Here is a 22,367-nt window from a genome sequence, read left to right as displayed (position 1 = left end):
AAGTTGCGTGGCTTAGGGAGCGTGGTATTTAATTAAATGAACCGTTACCCTGGGGATAGCAAAGTAAGCCGCTCGTTTGATTAGGCTGTACAAAAGTATGAGCCCATGGCTTTACTTGCAAAATGAAAGAGGATGGGTGCCAGCACACGGCGAGAGACTCTCCACATGTATATGTATTACATTTCGCGATCTTTTTATTCAGGAACGCACCGAGTCGTCATCATCTCAGCGTTTTCGAACATGAGGAAAATATTTGATTTGCAGAAAGAGCGCGTGGAAATTCTGACAATCATTGTGAGATAGAGAAAGAAGCGTGATATGTTTGGATGTTTTGGATAATTTTTACAAAGAGAGTTACGCGATGCGTCATGCAAAGATGTTAAGATATATCGTGATGAGTTTCAATCTGAATATACTATATATCAACTCGTGAGTCACTGTGTTATGAAATAGTGCGCTATTCTCAGCGTTTTATCGTGACCCAAGAGATAATCAGAAAATAGGATTTTTATTGTCATGTCGAGAGAATATTAACACTAAGTTTTATAAAGTTCCTTTAATATCTAGGAAATGTTATTTGTTTCACAATACGATGGTTATAAATATTTACAGCTCAATTTAAAATACGAATAGAAACAATTCATAAAGCGTTATACTCGAAAGATATATCTTCGTAGTTCTCATAGCAACGTAACGTGATCACAATATTCTCAACACTATTATCTGAGAAGATGCATATTTACTGACTGCACAGAGAATGGGTAGAACATAGCGATATTCAGTATCCCGTCACCAGTACGTAGTAGTCGTTTACGTGACTGACAGCCATTTACTATGATTTCTCTCTCTCTCTCTCTCTGCTATTATTAGGGTAACGTCTAATTAGTAGTTTAATTAGTACTAATTATTTGCTGCTTTTGCAACAATTAACTTACATTTTTTAAATAACAATTGTTGTATTCGTATTGTTTGAAATTTTATCATCTTTTTTGAAATGTTTATAAAATGAAAATATAATGCTAAAACTCGGGAGATTAAAACGTAACACTTTTTTTTAGAAGTTTAACGTTCAAAAAAATGAATTGTTTATTTTGCGATGGTGATACATATTAAAAATATATATTTAATTTTTATTCAAGATTATGAATATTACTTTTTTAGTTTTTGGAATAATTCTGATACACATAGAATTCAAGAGTTGTTATCGACAAATCTTTCCATTAAAAAAAAATAGATAAATAAAATTGAGCAATATGTCTTTTTTCTTAAATATAGATAGAACCGACTTTATAAAGTTGGCGCGATTTGAAATAGCAAATGCAATACTAGTAACACTATTTAACACTCGTGATAATTTAATGCAGAGGATTTATTCGGCATATCCGTTTATATGCTGCACTTTATTATTCCCGAGACAGAGTAATAGCTTTTACTTCGCGAGCGACTTATTTTATCTACCCGTGAATTTCTCAAAGTATCCAGGTGATCCAGGCTTGGTGTTTTTTTCCTCTTTGTCGATTCACGAAATAACAAGTAAATTTTCTAAAGGATCTCTTAGGAAAGCGAAAGATTCGCCATTTCGCTCATCTCACCCGCATGATTTTTGAGGCAAACGAAACGGGGAACTTCTCCGGCACGGCCCTGCGACCGTTTTCGGATGACCCAGATCTTCCATAGTGCTGCAGCAGCAGCCGCAGCAGCAGCAGCAGCAGCAGCAGCAGCAGCAGCACGCCAGCCGTGCTGCATGCTGGAACGATGCATCCGGAGACCCGAGGCGCGTATATGTGGAGTGTACGTGCGCATCTAGCGAACCACGTGTGTAACATCCGTATGTGCACGCGAGAGACGTAGCATCCGCGAAATTGGACACGGCTCGATGGAGCCCAATTGCAACTTTATTTTCTTACAAAGAAAAAGAGAGAGAGTGAGAAAGAGAAAGAGAAAGAGAGAGAGAGAGAGAGAGAGGGAGAGAGAACGCGCCAATGCGCCCAGTGGAATACATTTTCAGTAGGATATCCTTTGAATTTCGGGGAAAGATTGTGTTGCGCAATATTCGGAATATCTTTAAATTATTCTGTTAGAATAAATACTTCGCGTGCTCCGGATCAGCCGAAAAAGTAAAGCATGCACTTTATTACTACAGTTTGAACTGCATGAAGAATTATACATAATAGAATACAATTTTTTGGGTCACCATGTTTCTGAGGGAAGAGCAATGGGCTTTGTATTATATATATACACACACACACACACACACACATTTAGCTCATATATTTTTCTCTCTCTCTTTCTCTCTTTCAGCAATAGCTTTCTAAAAATTAATTTACTTATGGAATAAAAATATAGAAATGGTAGAGAGGTAAATTTCATTTTCAGGGAGGAAAATGGAAGTTTATAATGAATATCGATACTATGAGAAATATTAGAAATTTTATTTATAAATGTTAGTGTAAAGTTGAATAATTAAATTAAGTTGAACTATGAGATAAATAATCGATCGACATTTAGATAAAATAAAATTATATGCTCATTTGCTTTATTAGATATTAATAAGATGTATTAATGCTTAACAGAAGAGAAAAATACAGCATAAAATTTGCTATTGATATATTGAGAGAATCGAGATAAGCTCTTATCGGCTAACTTATTGAATAGATAGATCAGAGATAACATAAAATCTTATTGAAGTCTTATTAAATTTCGCAAAATATCATAATTCGAGAATTTTATTATCGTAACAGATCTAACTCATATTTTATAAGAAAAGTTTATTATCAAGTATGAACCGTGAAAGATACCAATATATATATTATAAAAAAATAACCTGTATTTCTTAAGTTCGAGTAACGAAATATGTAGAGAGCAACGAAGTGGTATCAAGCGTCCATGAAATAGATTTCCGTAGCAGATTGGATCGCGATTTTTACGACGATTTGCACACGACAGGTTCAATGTATAACTCGCCAAACTGGGGTCAAACTTCTCGGCTAACGAAGGAGTTGGTCGCTCCTCGTTAATGGTTGATACCGCGCTTCAGCACCATATCGCCGCGCCGGCAGGCCGTGAAATTGTTCGAAAATTTAACGAGAGGGATATCTGGCACGGGGCCAACCCGGTGAAATCGATTGGCCGGTAGAGCACATAAGCTACGTCTCCTTATTTATTTACGCTACGGGTACGTGTACACCATATAGACTGCCCTGCGCGAGCTCCATGGCCGATAAGTTGTAGCATTTTATGCGCGTCCACCTACTTGACGGCGCATCGACTCCGTCTGCAGTCGTCTTGAATTTTCTACGTTCTTTACCTTTCGTTTATCGATAACGTGGATATCTATGTAGGAACAATATCAGATATACGACGGTCTTTCTTTCTATTTTTACACGATGTTCTTGGCGCTCTTAGCGCCAGCGTTTATCCATAGATCTAACGTGTGTCTAGAGGAATACTTTCTCTCTCTCTCTGTCTCTCTCTCTTCACTTCTTAGTAAACATAATAAAAGTTTCTCGTAAATTCAGTATCCGAGATCGATATCGGTTTGGTTTATATGAGCTCATCAAGTTCGAAATTGTCGATCTTACTTAATGTCTTGCATAGACTATCTTAGACCCATCGTATCAAGGTTTAACAAACTTTTAATAAATTTTGCTTAGAGAAAAGTTAATAGATCATTTTATTATCGTACATTATATAAGTCTTTGATTTTTGACTTTTATACCTTGGTAATTAAAAAGTGTAATCTGTGTTTCTGTGATTTTTTTTTTAAATTTAGGTAAAATGAAATTCGTATTTTAATTAATAAGAAATTAAAATTTCTTATCAATTTGATATCAATTTTCTAAATTATTTATTAAATATTGCGATTGTAGTAAGTTTATAATGTTAAAAATTAATTATTGCAATTAATCTCAAAATTTTTTGATAAAAATTTTAGTTATATTCTATGTAAAATATTGAAATATCTTGCTTTTCTTCTTTCGACAAAATAATTTTTGTTATATGTATAACTGAGTTTATCGATTTCTTTCGCATTGGCTTATTCATAGCTATTTTGGACACGTGGAAAACCTCTTTCTATTTTATCGGAACTTACTTAAGTAAATTATCTACTATATATATATATATATATATATATATATATCATTTTAGCATGTAACATAACATTTTATATGTTGATCAATGATATTACATACGTATTTGTAAAAATATTTGTACTTTATATCTTCCTCCTCAGTATAGTATTATAGTATAATAGGCTGTACAACATTATTGACGATATATGAAACTCATTAATCGTTTGTCCTACTTTAATTTAGTTCTTTTTAGAGCACGCTATGTTACCTCGAAACCAACGTGAAATGATTACAAGCTCTGCTAACATACATACATGAAATATGAATTAAAATGAGAGAGTCAATACACATATTATAAGAGTAAAATGTACTATATTATATATAATAAAACAAAGTAAAATATACGCACACACACGCTCGCAGAACTTTATTTGCCAAAACTGGATGTAATTTTTTACTACAGCTTTATAATTTTTACAATTACATGATAATTATATTTTAGATTACATTTTATTAATTTAGGAAAGGACGAAATTTACATTTTAATGATCTAAAATTACGTAGAATTTTTATTCTTATACCCGAATATATTGAAATTATCAATATGATTTTTCGTTAATTAAATAAATTAAATTATTGCAGGAATATTACACATGTTTTCCTTGTCGTTAGCACACAAGAAAGAGAATAGCTGTTTATATTATACATACATAGTATGTATTAATAAATGCTTTAAGGTAATAAATTCTGAAGTTTTCTCTTCAGAAAGTATCACTGAAAGAGAAACGTTAAGTTATTTATTTAAACTTTTGTACATTTATTAAAAATTTTTTCCTTTTTAGATACTTGAAGTTGAAATAACGTTTAATTTTATTCATAGAAAGAAAAAGAAGCGACTATCTTTAGATAACCTACATGATAAAAATCGAAAATGTTTATCCAATTAAATATATCTACAGATGATGATGGTGCATTCCTATAAAATATTCTTCTAGGGGAACATAACGATATCAGCCATTATCGCGTATAATATCAAATGAATTATTAAGGTGATATCCAGGGAATTGTTCAGCTCGCATCGAGGGTGTGCCCGCCATACTCAGCCAGGAAACCCTCACTCCTGCCTAGTAATTTCGCGTGTATAACCGTTTATCAAGTTAATTTACCTTAACGGTCGTTAGGAGCACGACAGGTTTGATAAGGACTTAAATCGATGATACGGGAGTTCGTTGGCTCGTAGGCGGCGGCCAACAGGCTTCTTATTATGGTCTTTAGCGCGCGATAACCCTGAACTTTAAAGCTCGCCTGTCGGTTAACACGGAAACGTGAGCTCGGCTCTCGGCCCGTTTCACCACGTGATCTCTATGCGGCCGCGAAAGAGCCGGTTAAAAATAATCTGAAAGGGTGCATCGAAGAAGTTCGTGATTCTCTGGGTGCATCGCACCCGAATTCGTGCGAGATCGACTCGCGGGATCGTTTTAGTTTACTCTCTTGAAATGCTCTTTTTCCTCCTCCTCTTTCTCCTCTTTCTCTTTTCTCTTCCTCCGTTTTTGTTTGATCGATGTTTTCTATTATTGTATTCCGTTCTCTCAACATTACAGTCGGTTTGCTTATTCGCTCCTCTTTCGCTACTTCATCCTTCTCTCGTATAACCACTTCTCCTGCTGTTTCTCTATACATCATTCTGTCGAGAGCCACGTTTACTGTCTATTTTCGCGCGGTGACTATGTATAAGGGGATTCGTTCTCATGAGATCAACGCGTCAGGAATATCATGCGATATGCTGGTGAAAGTCTTATTTTTTTCTTCGCCTTCCTCTTCTCTTTCCTTTTTGCTCTTTGCACTTACTTAATTTACACCGACGCATATCTCCTCGTGCATTCGTTTAAACGGATCTATAAAGGAAAATTCATGAGAAGGTCGCTACGTAGATTACAAGTACAAAGTAGACTGATAGTGGAAAAATTACACAAGTTCAACTCTGACGTGTCTCCAGAAAATCGTTTTTCTTTGAGCAATTTCTAAAGAAATACCGTTGATGATATGCTGCCCTAGCAGAACATGTAAAATAGAAAGTCTTCTAAAAAAATTAAGGTCTATCTCTTAGTATGAAGATTGCATGTAATCATGATATCTGACGTCATAAAGTGAATATATTACATTTTTTATATAGTACAAATAAGTTCTTTATTATAATATGCAAAATAGAAAATATATAAAATTTAATGGTGAATTAAATGTACCTAACCAGACGTCAATCAAATATAACTTTAGTTAACAATAAGTATTGTAGTAAGTTCATATTTTACTATTAATTTTAGATGCACTTTTAATTATGGAAATTTAAGACTTTGACTATAATCTTTTCATATCTTTTACCACTTTATCCTTCTCAGAAATCTTATATATCTCTGACAATGAATATCTTATTCTTTTATGTAGGATAGGCGAGGAATTTCAAATGAATATAGAACCGATAAAATATCTCGCGCCATAAAATATGGATATCGATAATCGCTCACGATGAGTATTATCATTTCGTGGAATCATTTGCTGTTTCCATGTTAAATAAATCGAAAATGTTCGCAGAAGGCTAAAAAACATATAAAGAAATGTCTACAGAAAGAGAAAGAGATAATAATAATGATCTAAAACTACATTAGATACAATAGATTAATATTTTATTTGCACGTGACTACACACGCCATATATTAATTTCTTGAAAAGCATTACACATACATATATACATGCGTGCCTTTTTTATCCAATTATTTAGCTCGTCGGTGATTAATCAAAATACATAAATGTCAATCGAGCTGCCGTTGGATATCCTTTCGACACGAGGATAATAAGGATTGCCAGAGTGCTAATGGATTCATGGCTTACAATCCTGTATATGGATGCTTATCGATCTCGTGTTGCGCGCACGCATCGCGTGCTTACATGCATACGATAATTGAGCTTAGCCTTAGTCATTGTTTACAGAGATTATGGGTGTAGCTGCGCAACCCGCAATTTTATACCGGCTTGATGTATATTTAAATATTTTGCGCGAGAGATAAATTCTACATGCTTCCATTTTCAGAGTCCGGGTTACATGACTTGCGTTTTATTGCTATTTACTAAACGATAATGAAATACTTCACGGTGAAAATTTTTATTTTATTCATCCTTTTTCGTACTTGAATGATATTTATTTTTTATGCGTGAAGCCATTTAACAATATTGGATTTTAATTACTCCGCGCAGCATTATTCCGATACACGTGCCATACATTGTCCGCGTTTTATTTAATTGTGGAATTGCGAATTATTGTGACTGCAAATATTCCTGTTTAATCGATAGGTTAACAAATCACTTGCTATACTCATTGCACAAATTATCTTAATCTCTAGAATTTAATGAACCGCTTGTCTTTGAAACAACGATGGTAATCAGTACTACTAGTCGTTTAATGAGGAACTTAATCGGATTATTGACGCGTTTGTTTGCTAAAATTCGCATAATTTTAAGGTCGCGTTGTTCTATTGTACGAGACTAATTTAACGTTATAGCGATTGTTAATAATATTGTTGGAAACTACAATATTTTGATATCATGGCGAGCGTAAAGCCGAAATTTAACTCTTGCCATAAACGTTACTTTACATTTATGCTGACAGCTATCGGCTACATTTTGCGCGTGTCGCATATCGGGAATAAACCGATACTGCAGTTTAATGAAAATATTCACAAAGATATGAGATACTTGCTCGAGTTTATATCAACATTACTTCCATTGTGCGATTTTAAGTACCTTTCACTATTACCGACTCGAGAATTAATCGAGAGATAATACTATAATACATACGTCATGTCTTCTAAAGGAATACGACTGTTTGAAACGGTACATGAAAGTACAGCTATAATTTTTCGGAGAGAATTACAAGTATAATAAAAAGAGCACGATCAAAAGTGCAAATTCCTATTTTTACATTTAACGAGCTTGTATAAAAAGAGAAAATTATTTAACGTGAATAGATATTTCATCTGTGCGTTTTATTGTTTGTTTCAGGTGGTGTTAGTTTTCATTCTCAGTATAGCATCGCTTATAATATACTTCATCGATGCCTCCAGGTGAGTAACAAGAATACCAGATGGCTTTCAAGTTTCTCAAAAACATTTACAAATATTTGATTTTTTGGTGCAATATTAGAGATGTTACAGAATACTAACAGTTGACAGTTTCTTCTCGCGGTTTAATTCAGTTTACAGAACAATATAATGCCTAGTTTAATCGCTGTTATTTTAGTCGTCCTCTCAGTATTGCTTTTTTTAAGACCGAGACCTTCGCGTAAGAGATGCTGACCTAACATCCGCAATCTCATGCTTTCATGTTACAGCGAAGAGGTGGAGCGTTGCCAGAAGTGGAGCAACAACATTACTCAGCAGATAGACTTAGCTTTCAATATATTTTTTATGGTCTACTTTTTTATACGCGTAAGTAAGATCATCCATCTCCATCCTTTTCATCAATTTCTCTACTAATAAAATTAAGACGCGATTATAAAAAGTGTACTAACAGTTTAAAAATTCTATATAACTGTTAATAGATACTTATATTTCCTTCTTTATTTAAAAAATTTTTTTAACTTTGAAAATAAACACGTAAAAGGAAAGGTTTTTACTAAAATTTAGAACAGTCAAAATAACTCAAGTTTATAAAAATAATGCTTTGCACGATTTAAACTACTTTTTTGTTTGTATATCCTACGGAAATCTTTCAAAATGACTTTTTGGCGAACGATAATATTTGTTTAACCACACACATGTAAACTTGTTTCTCGTTCGTGCGATTCGTGCAGTTTATCGCCGCCAGTGACAAGCTGTGGTTCATGCTGGAGATGTATTCGTTCGTGGACTACTTTACGATACCACCGTCCTTTGTGTCGATATATCTCGATCGGACGTGGATCGGACTGAGGTTCCTCCGAGCCCTACGACTGATGACGGTCCCTGACATCCTCCAGTACCTCAACATTCTAAAGACATCGAGTTCTATTCGTCTCGCCCAACTCGTATCCATCTTCATCTCCGTCTGGTTGACCGCTGCTGGCATCATTCATTTGGTGAGAAAATTTCCTCTTTTTGTACATTATCGAAGTCAGTTACAAATATTGCGCCAATTATCTTGAATCGTGATTTATTAATCACAGAAATTATAGTTTCGTATGATTTGTTTATTCTAACACTTACATGAATTAATAATGAACAATAACAAACTTAACATGTTCTTTTAGCAATTGTTTTTCAAATTGCATTTACATTACTTTTGAATTAGTGTCATGTATCTCTACACATATTGTAATCAAATATTTATTATGTAGAACTTTTTTCTAGATTAACTATCTTTTTCCTTCATGTGTGATATATATACTCTTTTATATAATTTCTATTTATTTTTTCACGTATTTAAAGTTTAGAATAGTTTATATAAAACATAGTTTACATAAATGTGCATGTATTTTGGAACAGATATACATGGTGTCATACGAAATGAGAAAAAAATGCAATAATTTTTTAAATAAATTTGAAGATACAAAAGGAGAATTAATTAAAAATCCTTAGTAATTAAAAATCAAAATAAATGAGCAATAAATTAGTTTTAAGGAATATATAATAACTCTATTTATCATAACTAATAATTGGGTATTCTCTAACATGTAAAATAATTACCAACATATTTATTTGTTATCGAAACTTGTAAAACAACGATTAGAGATACACATTTTTCTGTCTTCGTTTCCAATCTTTTTTATACGATTTAAATCTCCGATAAAGAAAATGTAATCTTACATTATTATATTCGATAATATACTTTTTTTTTCTCGCGGTTCTCACATTTCCCAGGACACCCTATGCGCAGAAATACATTCCTCGGATATGTTCCACATTTATACTATTGTGGAGTAATAAAAGCTTACGGTTATTATTATCTGCCAATTTAAACCGCAATTTTACTACTGACGCCGGGGGAGGGGGGGAGATGAGCCTGAACGTAATAACGTCGTGTTCGCAGCTTGAAAACTCAGGGGACCCTTTCGAGTTCGTGAACCCGCAACAGCTTTCGTACTGGACCTGTGTGTACTTTCTGATCGTGACGATGTCCACGGTAGGATATGGCGACGTTTTCTGCCAGACGGTCCTCGGCCGCACATTCCTAGTATTTTTTCTACTCGTCGGTTTGGTAAGTTATCTTTACGTATTCTTCATGTATATTCGAGCCACTATAACATTTATTGTCGATTAAAAGAGCCTTCTATAGACCCGCGTACAATATGTCCTTCGAAAATTGCGCTTTTATCAAAGAACGCGTTTCTATTTTTTGCATCGTCAATGGATAATTCTTTGATCCGGTTTCTCTGTAGATAAATACAGTAGCAATTTTTATGAGAAAAATGAGAATATGCAAATACCTGTTATTAAATTTTCTGCTATAGATTCCGCTTAAATAAATATAATAAATATTTCATATAAAATAAAAATTATATATAACTTTCGTAATAGAGAATTACGAAATATTAAAATAAGTAAAATCTCTATTCTCATAGAAATGTTATTATTACTGTATTTTTCTACTGTGTTTTCTTCACTTTTTACGCGAGCGTACGAGCTTTGCGAAACACTCAAAAGAAAGATCCTACTTTTCTCATCAATTGACTTTTTCAAGTACGTACATACGGAGAAGAACTTTATGAAACTCTATGAAACTTCCAAATTTTATTTGTTGTATCGTCGCGGGAAATATTAAGTTTTTTTTTCTTCCTTTCTATTAACTTCTCATTTATCAGAATTGAGTTTTTGCCTTCCATTTATCTTTCCGCCATTATCGGCGCCGCGATATTTCATGCAATCCTAAAGTATGATCGCGGATTCTGTTTGCCATTCGGCGTTTCGCATAGCTCGTTTCGCCAAATCGGAGCCGCCAGCTTGCCCGTTTTGCCAAGGCTCATACATTAGAACGGAACCATCGGCGAGACAAGCGACAGCCTCAGATTTACGTGTCCCTCGAGCCGCGAGACGGTGAATATTTCGAGTGTAAAGTGTTCTCCGGCCGTTGATCTTCCTGTGTCCCGAAAGGCATCGAGATATGACTCTCGATGGCATAGCTAGCATTTATTCGCGAAATTTCTCTCTTTATGACACTCTAGATGATATTTTATGATATTTTTTGGAGACAATTGAAAAATATTTCTTATACGCTGTATAAACTTCTCAGATAAAGCGATTACTATAGCTGGAACTTTAATTTTGATTATTGATAATAATGTATTTTTTTTTTTATAACGTATAACATTTTAAGCAAATTAATAGCATTTATACAAATATGTATAGGCTTAATTTTAATAATAATGTAACTTTGTTGATCTTTTCTCAAGAATAGATGGGTTTATTTATTCCGCTGTAAATTTATCTCATTTTTCTTAAACTTTCCAACATTATAACTCGAGACAAGGGAAACGTAGTTGTCCCATGATTGAAATAACACCTTTATTTAATCCCATGCGAAAGTAGTTTTTTGGGGAATAAATCAACGACGGAGGACGGTGCTGCTCGTTATATTGAATCGATCGATTTATTTGAACGTCGATGCGCGCATTATTATGAGCATGCTTGTATTCTATTATGCGTACGTTTGTATCGATCGTTCACCTAAACCTTGTGTACACGCGCTCGACTTGCTCGGGATAACAGCCTGCTCTTGGAGTTTCCTCAAAGATGCATCGCATTTTTCTCTTTTTTAAACGCGAGCATCGCCGTTCAAACATTGAAAACGCGTTTAAGCTAACATTTGTCCGCAGCTCATCATAGAATATTCATAGATAACATTGATTATCGAGCTGGTGAGAGCATAGCCCGAAAATATGGTACATTCGATATGCATTTATGCATTTGTAATATAGAATTGCTTTGTTCGTGCACAAAGGCTTAAATTGTACCGCGATTAAATAAACGCCTCTTTCTTTTTATAAGACTGTAATATATTTTATTATTTATATATATATATTTCAAATAGTAAAATGCATTTATATTTTGTTTTGTATTTTTAAATGTAAAATTTAAAATTAATGTAACATACGCGGCTATGTACTATAATTTACATAAATCGATTATTTAATTACACACGTTTCTTCGAAGTGCCGGAAAAAAGAGTTGTCGTAAAAAATTTTCGCCAATTAAGTCTTTATTGTGATGATAAATATTTATAAAAAGAACTCCTTTTAATTAATCAGTTAGCTTTATTCGTGTATTTCGTATATTATTTTAAAATGTGCTCCCTCATTTTCCTGTAATTTCTTTATATTTCGAAAATATGTCGAAAAATATTTTTATTTTTATGCGAAACAGGTCGTGATAAGTTAACCTAATCGCACTCGAATTTTAGCTACGATAACAAAAGAGATGAGAAGATAAGGATACTAACTGTCTTATATGGGGTGTCCCATGGGAAGTTGCTGAAACTAATCAGCTATCATTTTTAAATGCACATAACGAACAGGAAAAGTAAAATATCTTTTAATAGAAAACATTTTTACTTTTATTTACATATGGATAATCTACTAAAGATAATCGAAGATATTTTTATCATTTAATAAACGTTTATAAAAAATACTACAAAACGACAATCTTAATAATATATATTCTGAGATATCATTCACTTTTTTACAGCTCTGATCAATTCTTTTATTATTTTAGACTGTTAAAAAAAAAAAAATATATATATATTTCATTAAGATTGTCGATATATTCTGCTTTTTATAAACTTTTATTAAATGATAAAAATATCTTCAATTGTCTTCAGTCCATACATAAATAAAACCGGCAAATGTCCTTTATTAAAAAATATTTTACTTTTTCTGCTTCCTGTGCATTTAAAAATGACAGATGATCAGTTCAGCAACTTCCTGTGGGATATCCTGTATATATGCCTATATGTCTTATATCACGTATCGGAACCGTCGTGATGTTTCAGATCGTTGTAATGAAAGAAAAGTTATCTTGCAATTTGATTACGCAAAATAATTTTATTAGTCGTACAAAAAAAGCTGAAAAGTAGATAATTCTTATTGTTAGTATGCAAAAGTAATCCAATAATATAACATTAAAAAAAATTAGACCTAATTCAGTTCAAAATTTTGTTCTGCTATTAAAAAAGAAACTTGATATTATTGCAGAGTAAATTATATCAAAGTTATAAAGTGTGATGTTTATGTGTGTGTGTATGGGTGTGTGTATGCGTGTGTGTGTGATGTGAATATTTAATAACTATATATGGATATCAATTATAATTAAAATAACGATTGTATTTAACAATCAATATTTTCCTGGCAACTTGTATACAAGTATAAAAAAAGCTTAAAACAACAAAATCCTATTATCTCAAATATTAAATATAATTTTGTTTGATTTCATAATTTGATCTTCAATAATTTGAAATTTACTCAAAGGAAATATTTCTAAAGCACTTTATATGGTCGAACGTTGAAAGAGAATCATTAGGAGTAAAATCTTGACGTAAAACTCACGACGGATTTCGATAACGACTTTCTGTGACTTTCGTACCTACACGCCTCAGTCTATAATCAAAGGAGAAAAAGATTGTATTTTTCTGAAGTTGAAGCTTTGGTCATAATATACAGAGACCGCTTTAATATATTTGAAATAAGAAATATAATAAGAGATATAGAATTGTTTAAAATAATTTTATTATTCTTGACTGTATTGTGAAAATAGCCCGAAACATATTTATTCAATTCGATTGCAAAAAAAAAGTTAAAATCAATTAAAATAATTATTTTTACGTGTTAAAATGATAACTCAGATTGAATATGAGAAACGGGGAGAATTCAAATTTTATTAGAAAATTTAACAGGTTAATTTCAATCGACATATGATTAGTAAATAGTTGTAGTTTCCAAAAATCGCAGCTCATTACGAAGCATTTAGCGTAGCAATATTTCACTTTACATCGAATCGTGTTTTTTCTCGAGTTAATTTGCTATAATTGCAAGCGCTCGAGCCTCCTGATTTCGGTGTTACATGAAGTGGTGAAAGAAATAATTGCGGTCATTATGTATTTGTACGACACATTGTAGCTATTGAAAGCATATTTTACTCTTCCTTCGTCTCTTTTTCTCTCTCTTTCCATCTTTCTCTTTCTCTCTATCTATCTATCTATCTATCTATCTATCTATTTTACAGCTTAAATTGATTCTACAGAGTTTTGCTACAGCCACTATCTTTTTTCTTCGATCTAAGAATCACTTGTAGCTAATAATGCGGCGAATCGATTAATTCAATTATAATCGATTCAGCTTGTCATGCGAATGCTGCGATATATATATGCTGCGAACCTACTTTTTCACGATGCTAACGAGTATCGACAGGACTTTTACTAAAAAAAGAGCCTCGAAACTTTAAGCGATAGAACTTTGTAAATCTCGTTTTATACTACTGGATCTCAACAGAGTGTATATGAACGAATTATATCAATCATAAAAAAGAGAGTTATTTAGAAAGTTGCATTAATAAATTTTTTTTTTATTTATTAATATTTACATAATTGATTTTAATGTTAGATAATTCTATAAATATAATAATTATATCTTACTGGATAATGAAAACTTAAGTACAATTCACAGCCAGAGATTCGAGGTTCTCAATATATTATATAAATTTTTCTGTATCAACTTTATCATATTTCTCCCTTAAAGGGCGTAAAAGCCCGAAGGCTTCGATAAGATATTGGTGTCTGTACGCGCTTGATTCTTGACTGTTCATTCTGTCTGTATGTGTATTTTCTGCGACGCTGATACGCTGCTCACATATGTTACGACATAAGACATTGTTCTGGTCGCTTGAACTTTATTTTCTGAATTTTGTCGGCCGAATTTAGTGACGCGTACAATACTAATAGTAGTGAATTCTGAGCAGGACGATATCAACGAGATGATTGCGAAACTTACAAACCAAAGCAATAGTCCGCTTCACATTATTAGAACATTCACTTCCCTTTTGCTCCCCTGCAATCGATAAAGAGCAAAAGTTATAAGCAATATAATTTTATTGCATTGTGGAAAAAGAGATACCATTATGCCTTTTTATCAATTTTAAATGGTACGTGGTAAACTTTGTTAGAAAACATTCCTGAGAAGATGGGGGACCTGAGCTAATTAAATTTAGGATTTTTTTTTTCAAATTAGCAGTTTCATATTATTAGAAATAGAAAAATTGAATTGAATTATAATTGTTAGTATAAAATTTAATTTTTTAAACTTATCGTCACTTTTTTTTAACACGTATCTATCTAATATTATCTTTGTATTAATTATGTAATTTTTAAACGAGACTATATAGGCGTTTTTAATGCTTCTCGAATACTACAATTAATTTTTTATTTACACTCGCATTTTATCAAATTTTCCGACATATTATTAACGTATATTTATATTTACACAAATTTGTGATTCTACATCCGGTTTGTAAATTATCCTATTTCCGTAGATTATCTATTAAATGTATCCGGGAATGTAGGAATAAACGTGTAGTATATTGTTGTCTATTTACTTTTGCATGTTCCACCAAGAGATTTGTAACCGAATCATTAGAAAATCTTTCGACTAGTGACGTTCAGTCGGGTGGGAATGAAAAATTATGTTCTCGTAACATTTAAAAGGGGAGGTTCTTTTGGAACGCTCTCAAAGCGCTTTGGCACTCATCTGAAAGTATGATATCATGTGTCTCCGTATAACACGTGGCAAGCGAAGAACCACTTTTAACCGAATTCAGTATACATATTTCGCAGACACGAGCGGTAGTAAACCTGAAATTAGACGACGTCGTGCGCGCGTGCGTGCGAGCATAAATTAGACGAATTCAGACGAGCTTAAAAGCTCGCTAGACTCTTGACTCACCGAGCTCAGTATCCAAAAGTGAGACAAAGATGAAGTTGCACATTGTCTGCGATTGCATAAAGGAGGAAAAGGAAAGGATACTGCATTATTTCAGAATTGCACACAAAGAAAAGGAAATTATATTTTTTTAAAGTTATAACTATACATTTACATTTGCACGCTTTATACTTTTTAGCTCTTTATAATAAATCAATACATTTTACAAATTAGGTAGTATTTTATAATGCATATTTTGATGCTCTTATCATCGTGAAGAAACACTTTTTGATTAAATCAATTATATCGTATTTATTTGCATTTATTTGCACTAAATTATTTGTATTAATTCTAATAAATTCCTTGTTATATGTAAATTTTCCGTATGATGTATTTCAATTATATAACAGATAATAATCGGTATATGAATATACTAATTTATGTTCAGTATAATTTTATGCGACTAAAATGATATATCATATAATGATGTGTATTCAAATATCCGTACAGATTTTGTTTATAAAATTCTGAGTTTTCAAGTTAATTTCTTATTTATTTACATTATTCGTGTTGTAGCGGTATTAACTCCCAAATATCAATAAAAAGTTCATTCGGTTACAAACTCTAGGTTTGCAGATAGTTTTATTTTATTTACGAACTCTGGAATTACAAATTAAATTTTTATTTACAAATACTCTGTAATGTCTCCTTCTCTTCCAGAATAATCATCAATTAAAATTCTTCATACAAATATATATTTGCGATATTATCTATTACAGTTCCTGAGATTGTAAGTTAATATCTTATTTACTAAACTTCAGAATACGCGATTCTTATTAAGTACTGCTGAAGTTCCAAGTTTTAGGTAGTACTCGAATTCTCACTTCGCCACTTCGTATTTATTCAGTGAAGTGATCGCGAGCATACAATTCGCTGCTTCGCCACGCTATAATACTTTACAGGACATCTACTGTACCTGGCTGTTCCTTGAGAACGTACATTATGTCGAGCGCAAAGTGTCGACACTTTTTTTCTCAATACTCTGTCTCTTACAATAATTTCATCATGATCTCGCAGTGTCTTTAGTTGCCTATATATAACTATCTATCGCGACGAAAAGTTGCCTAGTCGCGAATCACTTTCAGCATATTTAACGGCAAATAACGTGGCATGACACGATTTTTGTCGATCGTTCATAATAGATCATATCTTTCTCATATAGTATCCGGCACTATAGACAATTTACATAATTGTGCTTTATTCACTTTACATATGCACGAGGAAAAATCGATTTGTAGAATTTCATTTCTGCTTCCGTTTACCAAAGGAATTGCTTGCATCTTTTTCACTTCTGCTTCCTGATTCTTAATTATAAATTGTATTTAATTGTATTAATTGTATTAATATATTTTGTATAGCTTTTATTCTATCTATCTAAACAGCAGAATTATATAAAATTGTATTCAACTTATCGTTATCTTATACAATAACTTCAAAATAAATTAAATTCTATGAAACCGATTCACGCAACAACGCGTTCTAATTGGACAGACACAATAAAATAATGAAAACATTAATGAACCGTGAATGTGTCGTACAGAACAAAGTTATATCATTATTAAGTCATCGTTATAAAGATTCGAAATTTCTTGATTCATTGCTAATTAAAAATTGATTTATATTATGTCATATTAATGTTTAAGAATATATCTTTGCTGTTTCTTTCCTTTATGTATATCTTATTTATCATGTTTTTCTTGCTTATTGTACTGCTTCTACTTATGCTCACATTCTTAAATATTATCCTACTGCATACATAAACTTGAAACATACACATCAGATGATTCTATATGGTTGCAACAAATTCTCCTTGGTGTAAGTATATCTCAATGCGTAATGTAATGATAACCCTTGTCACACAGAATGATATTTTGTGATAGAAAATGTTTTGCTGTGATTATTAGACGTGGCTTAAAATAAGCTTTGATCTGTTTTGCGCAACTTTTATTTCTTGAAATGCAGAAAAAATAACAATTATCACATGCTAGTATTATATGTAATTTAATATTTATTTTTTTATTTATATTTATAAAATATATTAATTACTCTGCTATTTTCTAATTATTTCATAAATGATATTTATTTTGACAGATAATACAAAATTATATTAAAAATTAAACACAGTTCTAGCAGAAATAATAATATTAAAATTCTTCAATCGAAATTCTTATAATTTATATTTTCAGTCTAAAATATTATATTCAATATAGTTTTGTAAAATATACAGTTTTAATGCATTATATGCATGCTTTGTGTATAATTAGGCATTTTAATTTTTTTATTTAATTTTTTACGTCATTACAATCAAAAAGAGCAGAGTCGATTTATTGCTATTAAAGTTTTAATAGATTTCATGTTGTGATACAATCAGCAAAATTACGTTTCTTTACACTATATGTTTTATTCTTTGTGTATTGATTTATGATATTTTATTTAGAATATCGATCGGATGTCTAGAATTAGGATATCTAAAAGCATTACGGTTTCACGTCACAAGCACATGCGAACACGAAACATAAACTATAAATTATCGTATTACACAGTCGCATTTTTTCCCTGTTTCTCTCTTTTCTTTTTTCGCCACTATTTTCCGATGCAAGAGACACGCACTTGAATTACGTCAATACAATACGGAAGCACTGCTGCTAAACGCAACCATACATAGATGACCCAATTCGTTAATTTTTTTTTTAACAATTCGTAGTCGCATAGTGTTTTCCAGTTATGATTTCTATTTGCAGGCAATTTTTGCTAGTAGCATACCCGAGATAATAGACCTCGTAGGCAGTAGGTCCAAGTACAGCGGCGAATACAAGCGGGAGCATGGAAAGAGGTATTACTATCAAATTACATCCTACAATCCTCTATCTCTTATCTATTAATTTTACTTTCCTTCCAGTATGTATATGTATATATATTTATTTGTAAGAATTAACGAACGTACATAACGCGGTGCGCGCACATACATTTGTACACGCAACATGTACACACATACGATGCGCAATTTGCACGCGTGCACTTCGTACATATGTCGTGATATATAACGTCCATCATTGTTTAATCATCGTTCTACATTAAGGTAGAACGTCAAGAGCTCAAGAACCGGTGATAAATGCATGAAAATTTACAGCAGTCGGAAGTACATAGGGTCGACTCGTGTAACGACTGCGTGGGGTGTGGTAACATATAATCGTTGCTGGCGTTCCCTTTCGTTTCGCAATGAATCAAACGATTCTCCGCGGTGAAAGGTCCAATAAAACGAGAAGGAAAGAGTTTCACGATTGACACGGGGCGAGTGATGTATGAAAAAAGTGGAAATACTCGGAATCGGAATATTCCGATATCTGGCAATTGCATTTTTAGTCATATTACACTGGATTAATCTAACGATATTGGCATGTTTTTTGGCGTGATAGAAAGTAAATTCAAATATGTGACCTCGGAATTACAAATGAGTTTTTATTTATTTTTTATTTAAAGATTTTCATATAAAATAACAAACAAAGCGATAATTATCTTATATTATCTGCCTCTGTTTATGTGTTTATCTCAGTAAATTATTGTTTCTTGTTATCTCTTCTGTGAGAGGAGGTAAAATATTTTTTTAATATTTTTTAATTTAATTTAAAAAATTACATGAAAACACTTAAGCTAATTAAATTAAATATTTGAACTTATTTAGCTGAAAAAAAATAGATGAAAGATATAGATATTTTTTTCACTTGATAGAATTTCTTTGGTATATGTATAGAAATGATCGTCATAAAATAAGCACATTAATTTTATTATAATTGTAACGTTAAATGAGAAGGCTATTTGCGGCCTGGTAAATGTAATTTGAGCCTAGGACGATCAGAAGTATAAATTTTTTTTATCAGTCCAATTAATTATTTCGAATTGAAGCACAGTTAGCCTAAATTGACACACTTTTCACGCATTGTTATTAATAAATGTCAATTATTATCTTGCGCCTCATTTGTCTATTTTATATTCTTTTAAAATTAATTCGAATGCGTTCGTATATCTTTTAATAAACTAATTTTTACTTTCAAAGTATTTTCGTTCTTGACATTTTGATTTTATATTATAATTTTAAATAATACTCTTACACAAGAATATAAATAAATTATGTTTATATAGTTTGATTTTTCTTGGCACATAAATTTTTGAAAAAAACATTTACGAATCTTTTAATAGCTTAAAATTATTGTACGTATGTTCTAATAATACAATGACCTTTCACCGTGCGATGCCAAACCAATAAAAAATGTATCTGATGGAGAAGATTGCGTGTAAATCCAAAATGACGAGAGAAGCAGCTGTGTTTAGTAAGTTTGTCTTATGCATGTGTACTTTGTATTATCGATCGAAGTGGTTTTTTTATCATATACCAATTATGTCGCTCTATTTCTACAGCACGAAGCAACAAGCATCTGCATCAAAACATATAATACATAAAATGATATAGATTATAAGATGGTACAAATGGAAGAGTAACTTGATGGAATTTACATATATATTCTTTGAATTTGAAAATTTCTAAAACTTTCATAAAATTTTTACATATTTCGAAAGAGTGATTAGTTAAAATTGATTTGAAAAGTTCATATCAATAATTATTTTAATTAAATTATCATTCGCTTATTATTCAATTCCATCAGGTTTTCTCGCCATTAAAATTAAATATTATTTATTAAAAGCACATTTTTTCAACAAATCACATAATTTGCCACTTTAGTCTGCTACCTTTAGTGTATAAACATACAGGATTACAACACTACTTATATTATACTACACCCTATTAGGATGACATATCAGTAGAATTTGATTTATATATTTTAAATTTTTAGTTTATTCATTATTAAATACATAATTAATATTAATCTATATCCGTAAAATTTAAAATAGTTATAAGTAGATTTAGTAATTTAGTATAAATAAGACATTTAAAATATAATTTTATTTAATAAATTGTTTTGCATGACTTGATTACATAATTTACACTAATAATACATTATTATAATACCTTCACTTACACGCATACGCACACTACACACACTACTACACACATACGCATATTTGATCATATTATTGCGGAACACAAGCAATCGTGCGCGAAGCACACTATAGAAATCCTAATTTTTATTTATCTCCTCGATTTTCCTGATAAATAAGGCATAATTCTCTAGTTTATAGAGCAATGTTGTTTGGCTCTCAATTTCAATAGATAATGTCATGTTTAAAACGACGTTGATTATTCGAAATTACCGGCATCATACGCTATAATAGTGCCTGCATGCTATAATTGATTTTTACGACACTGCGCACAAGATGACGGTGTTTTTCCGTCGCTAATAATAAAAGATATGTAGAATAATCGAAGTTAATTAACACTATTTAACACCATTAAATCAAGAATCATTGCGTTGCGACGCAAATAACGCATTTATTAAAACAAGGAAACTAACGGCACTGTGTTTATGGAATGATTGACTCATTTCGCAAGATTATAGAGATGAGTTGTTGCTCTTGACCTTATTAAACACTTGACTTCTTTTTGACGTATGAATGCAACGCTAATTCAATAATACGCACAATTTACATCGCGCTAACACGTAGTTTCATCTTTCAATATGATTTGATCTTTCACCGATGCTAACGCATATTGCTAAGATGTATGTTCGACGCTATCAATTTATCAGTTTTCATGTGTAGGAAATCAATTCTTGTAAGCTCTTTAGAAGCGGTTCTTAGAAGCGATTTCGTCTTATTTGCTTGAACTTGAACGAGATCATTATTTGAATGCAGCACTAGTTGAAAATAGATATGTCGCAACAAATAAGAATGCGTCGTATTTCAGCAAACAATTGAATTTTCCTTGACAAAAATTAATAATTTCAAGCAAATTGAACTGAATATATGAGAAAAATTAAGAAGTTACTCGAAAAAGTTAAGACAACTTTATTGCATTATTTTACATTTTATTAAAGTTTTATTATACAGCATTATTATACATCGTAAAATAAATTTTTATTGTATTCACAATCGACAATTTATCGCGATAGAAGATATAAATATTTCGCATTGTGTTTTAAACTCATTTACTGAAAATTATAAAATATTTTAATAGATATATGTATCTATATTATATTTAAAGTATGATTGTGCGATTGTTTGAGAAAGTTGATTATTTTGAGGATTGATAAAAAAAATGTAGTTTTAACATTGGAAAAAATTTTCTAAGATTTCGAAAATTAATAATTGATAAAAATTATTTAAAAATCTGTTTTTTTAATACATATAGA

General features: G+C 31.6%; 1 protein-coding gene across 4 annotated transcripts in view; it reads left to right on the top strand.

Moving 5' to 3' along the window:
• The window catches only part of Slo (calcium-activated potassium channel slo), a 102,969-nt gene that overhangs the window by 30,601 nt on the left and 50,001 nt on the right, over positions 1–22,367 (top strand). For 3 of the 4 annotated variants that reach the window (XM_072892599.1, XM_072892598.1, XM_072892597.1), the window contains exons 4-7: positions 8,127–8,188; positions 8,455–8,551; positions 8,917–9,180; positions 10,131–10,298. In XM_072892599.1, the coding sequence (XP_072748700.1) occupies positions 8,127–8,188; positions 8,455–8,551; positions 8,917–9,180; positions 10,131–10,298 (591 nt within the window). Of the gene's footprint in view, positions 1–8,126; positions 8,189–8,454; positions 8,552–8,916; positions 9,181–10,130; positions 10,299–18,803; positions 18,896–22,367 lie in introns of all 4 variants that reach the window. The other variant, XM_072892600.1, reaches the window with a different exon arrangement.

This window comes from Anoplolepis gracilipes, chromosome 5, assembly GCF_047496725.1.
Source record: "Anoplolepis gracilipes chromosome 5, ASM4749672v1, whole genome shotgun sequence".
Taxonomy (NCBI): domain Eukaryota; kingdom Metazoa; phylum Arthropoda; class Insecta; order Hymenoptera; family Formicidae; genus Anoplolepis; species Anoplolepis gracilipes.
This window is presented reverse-complemented; position numbering and strand designations above follow the sequence as displayed.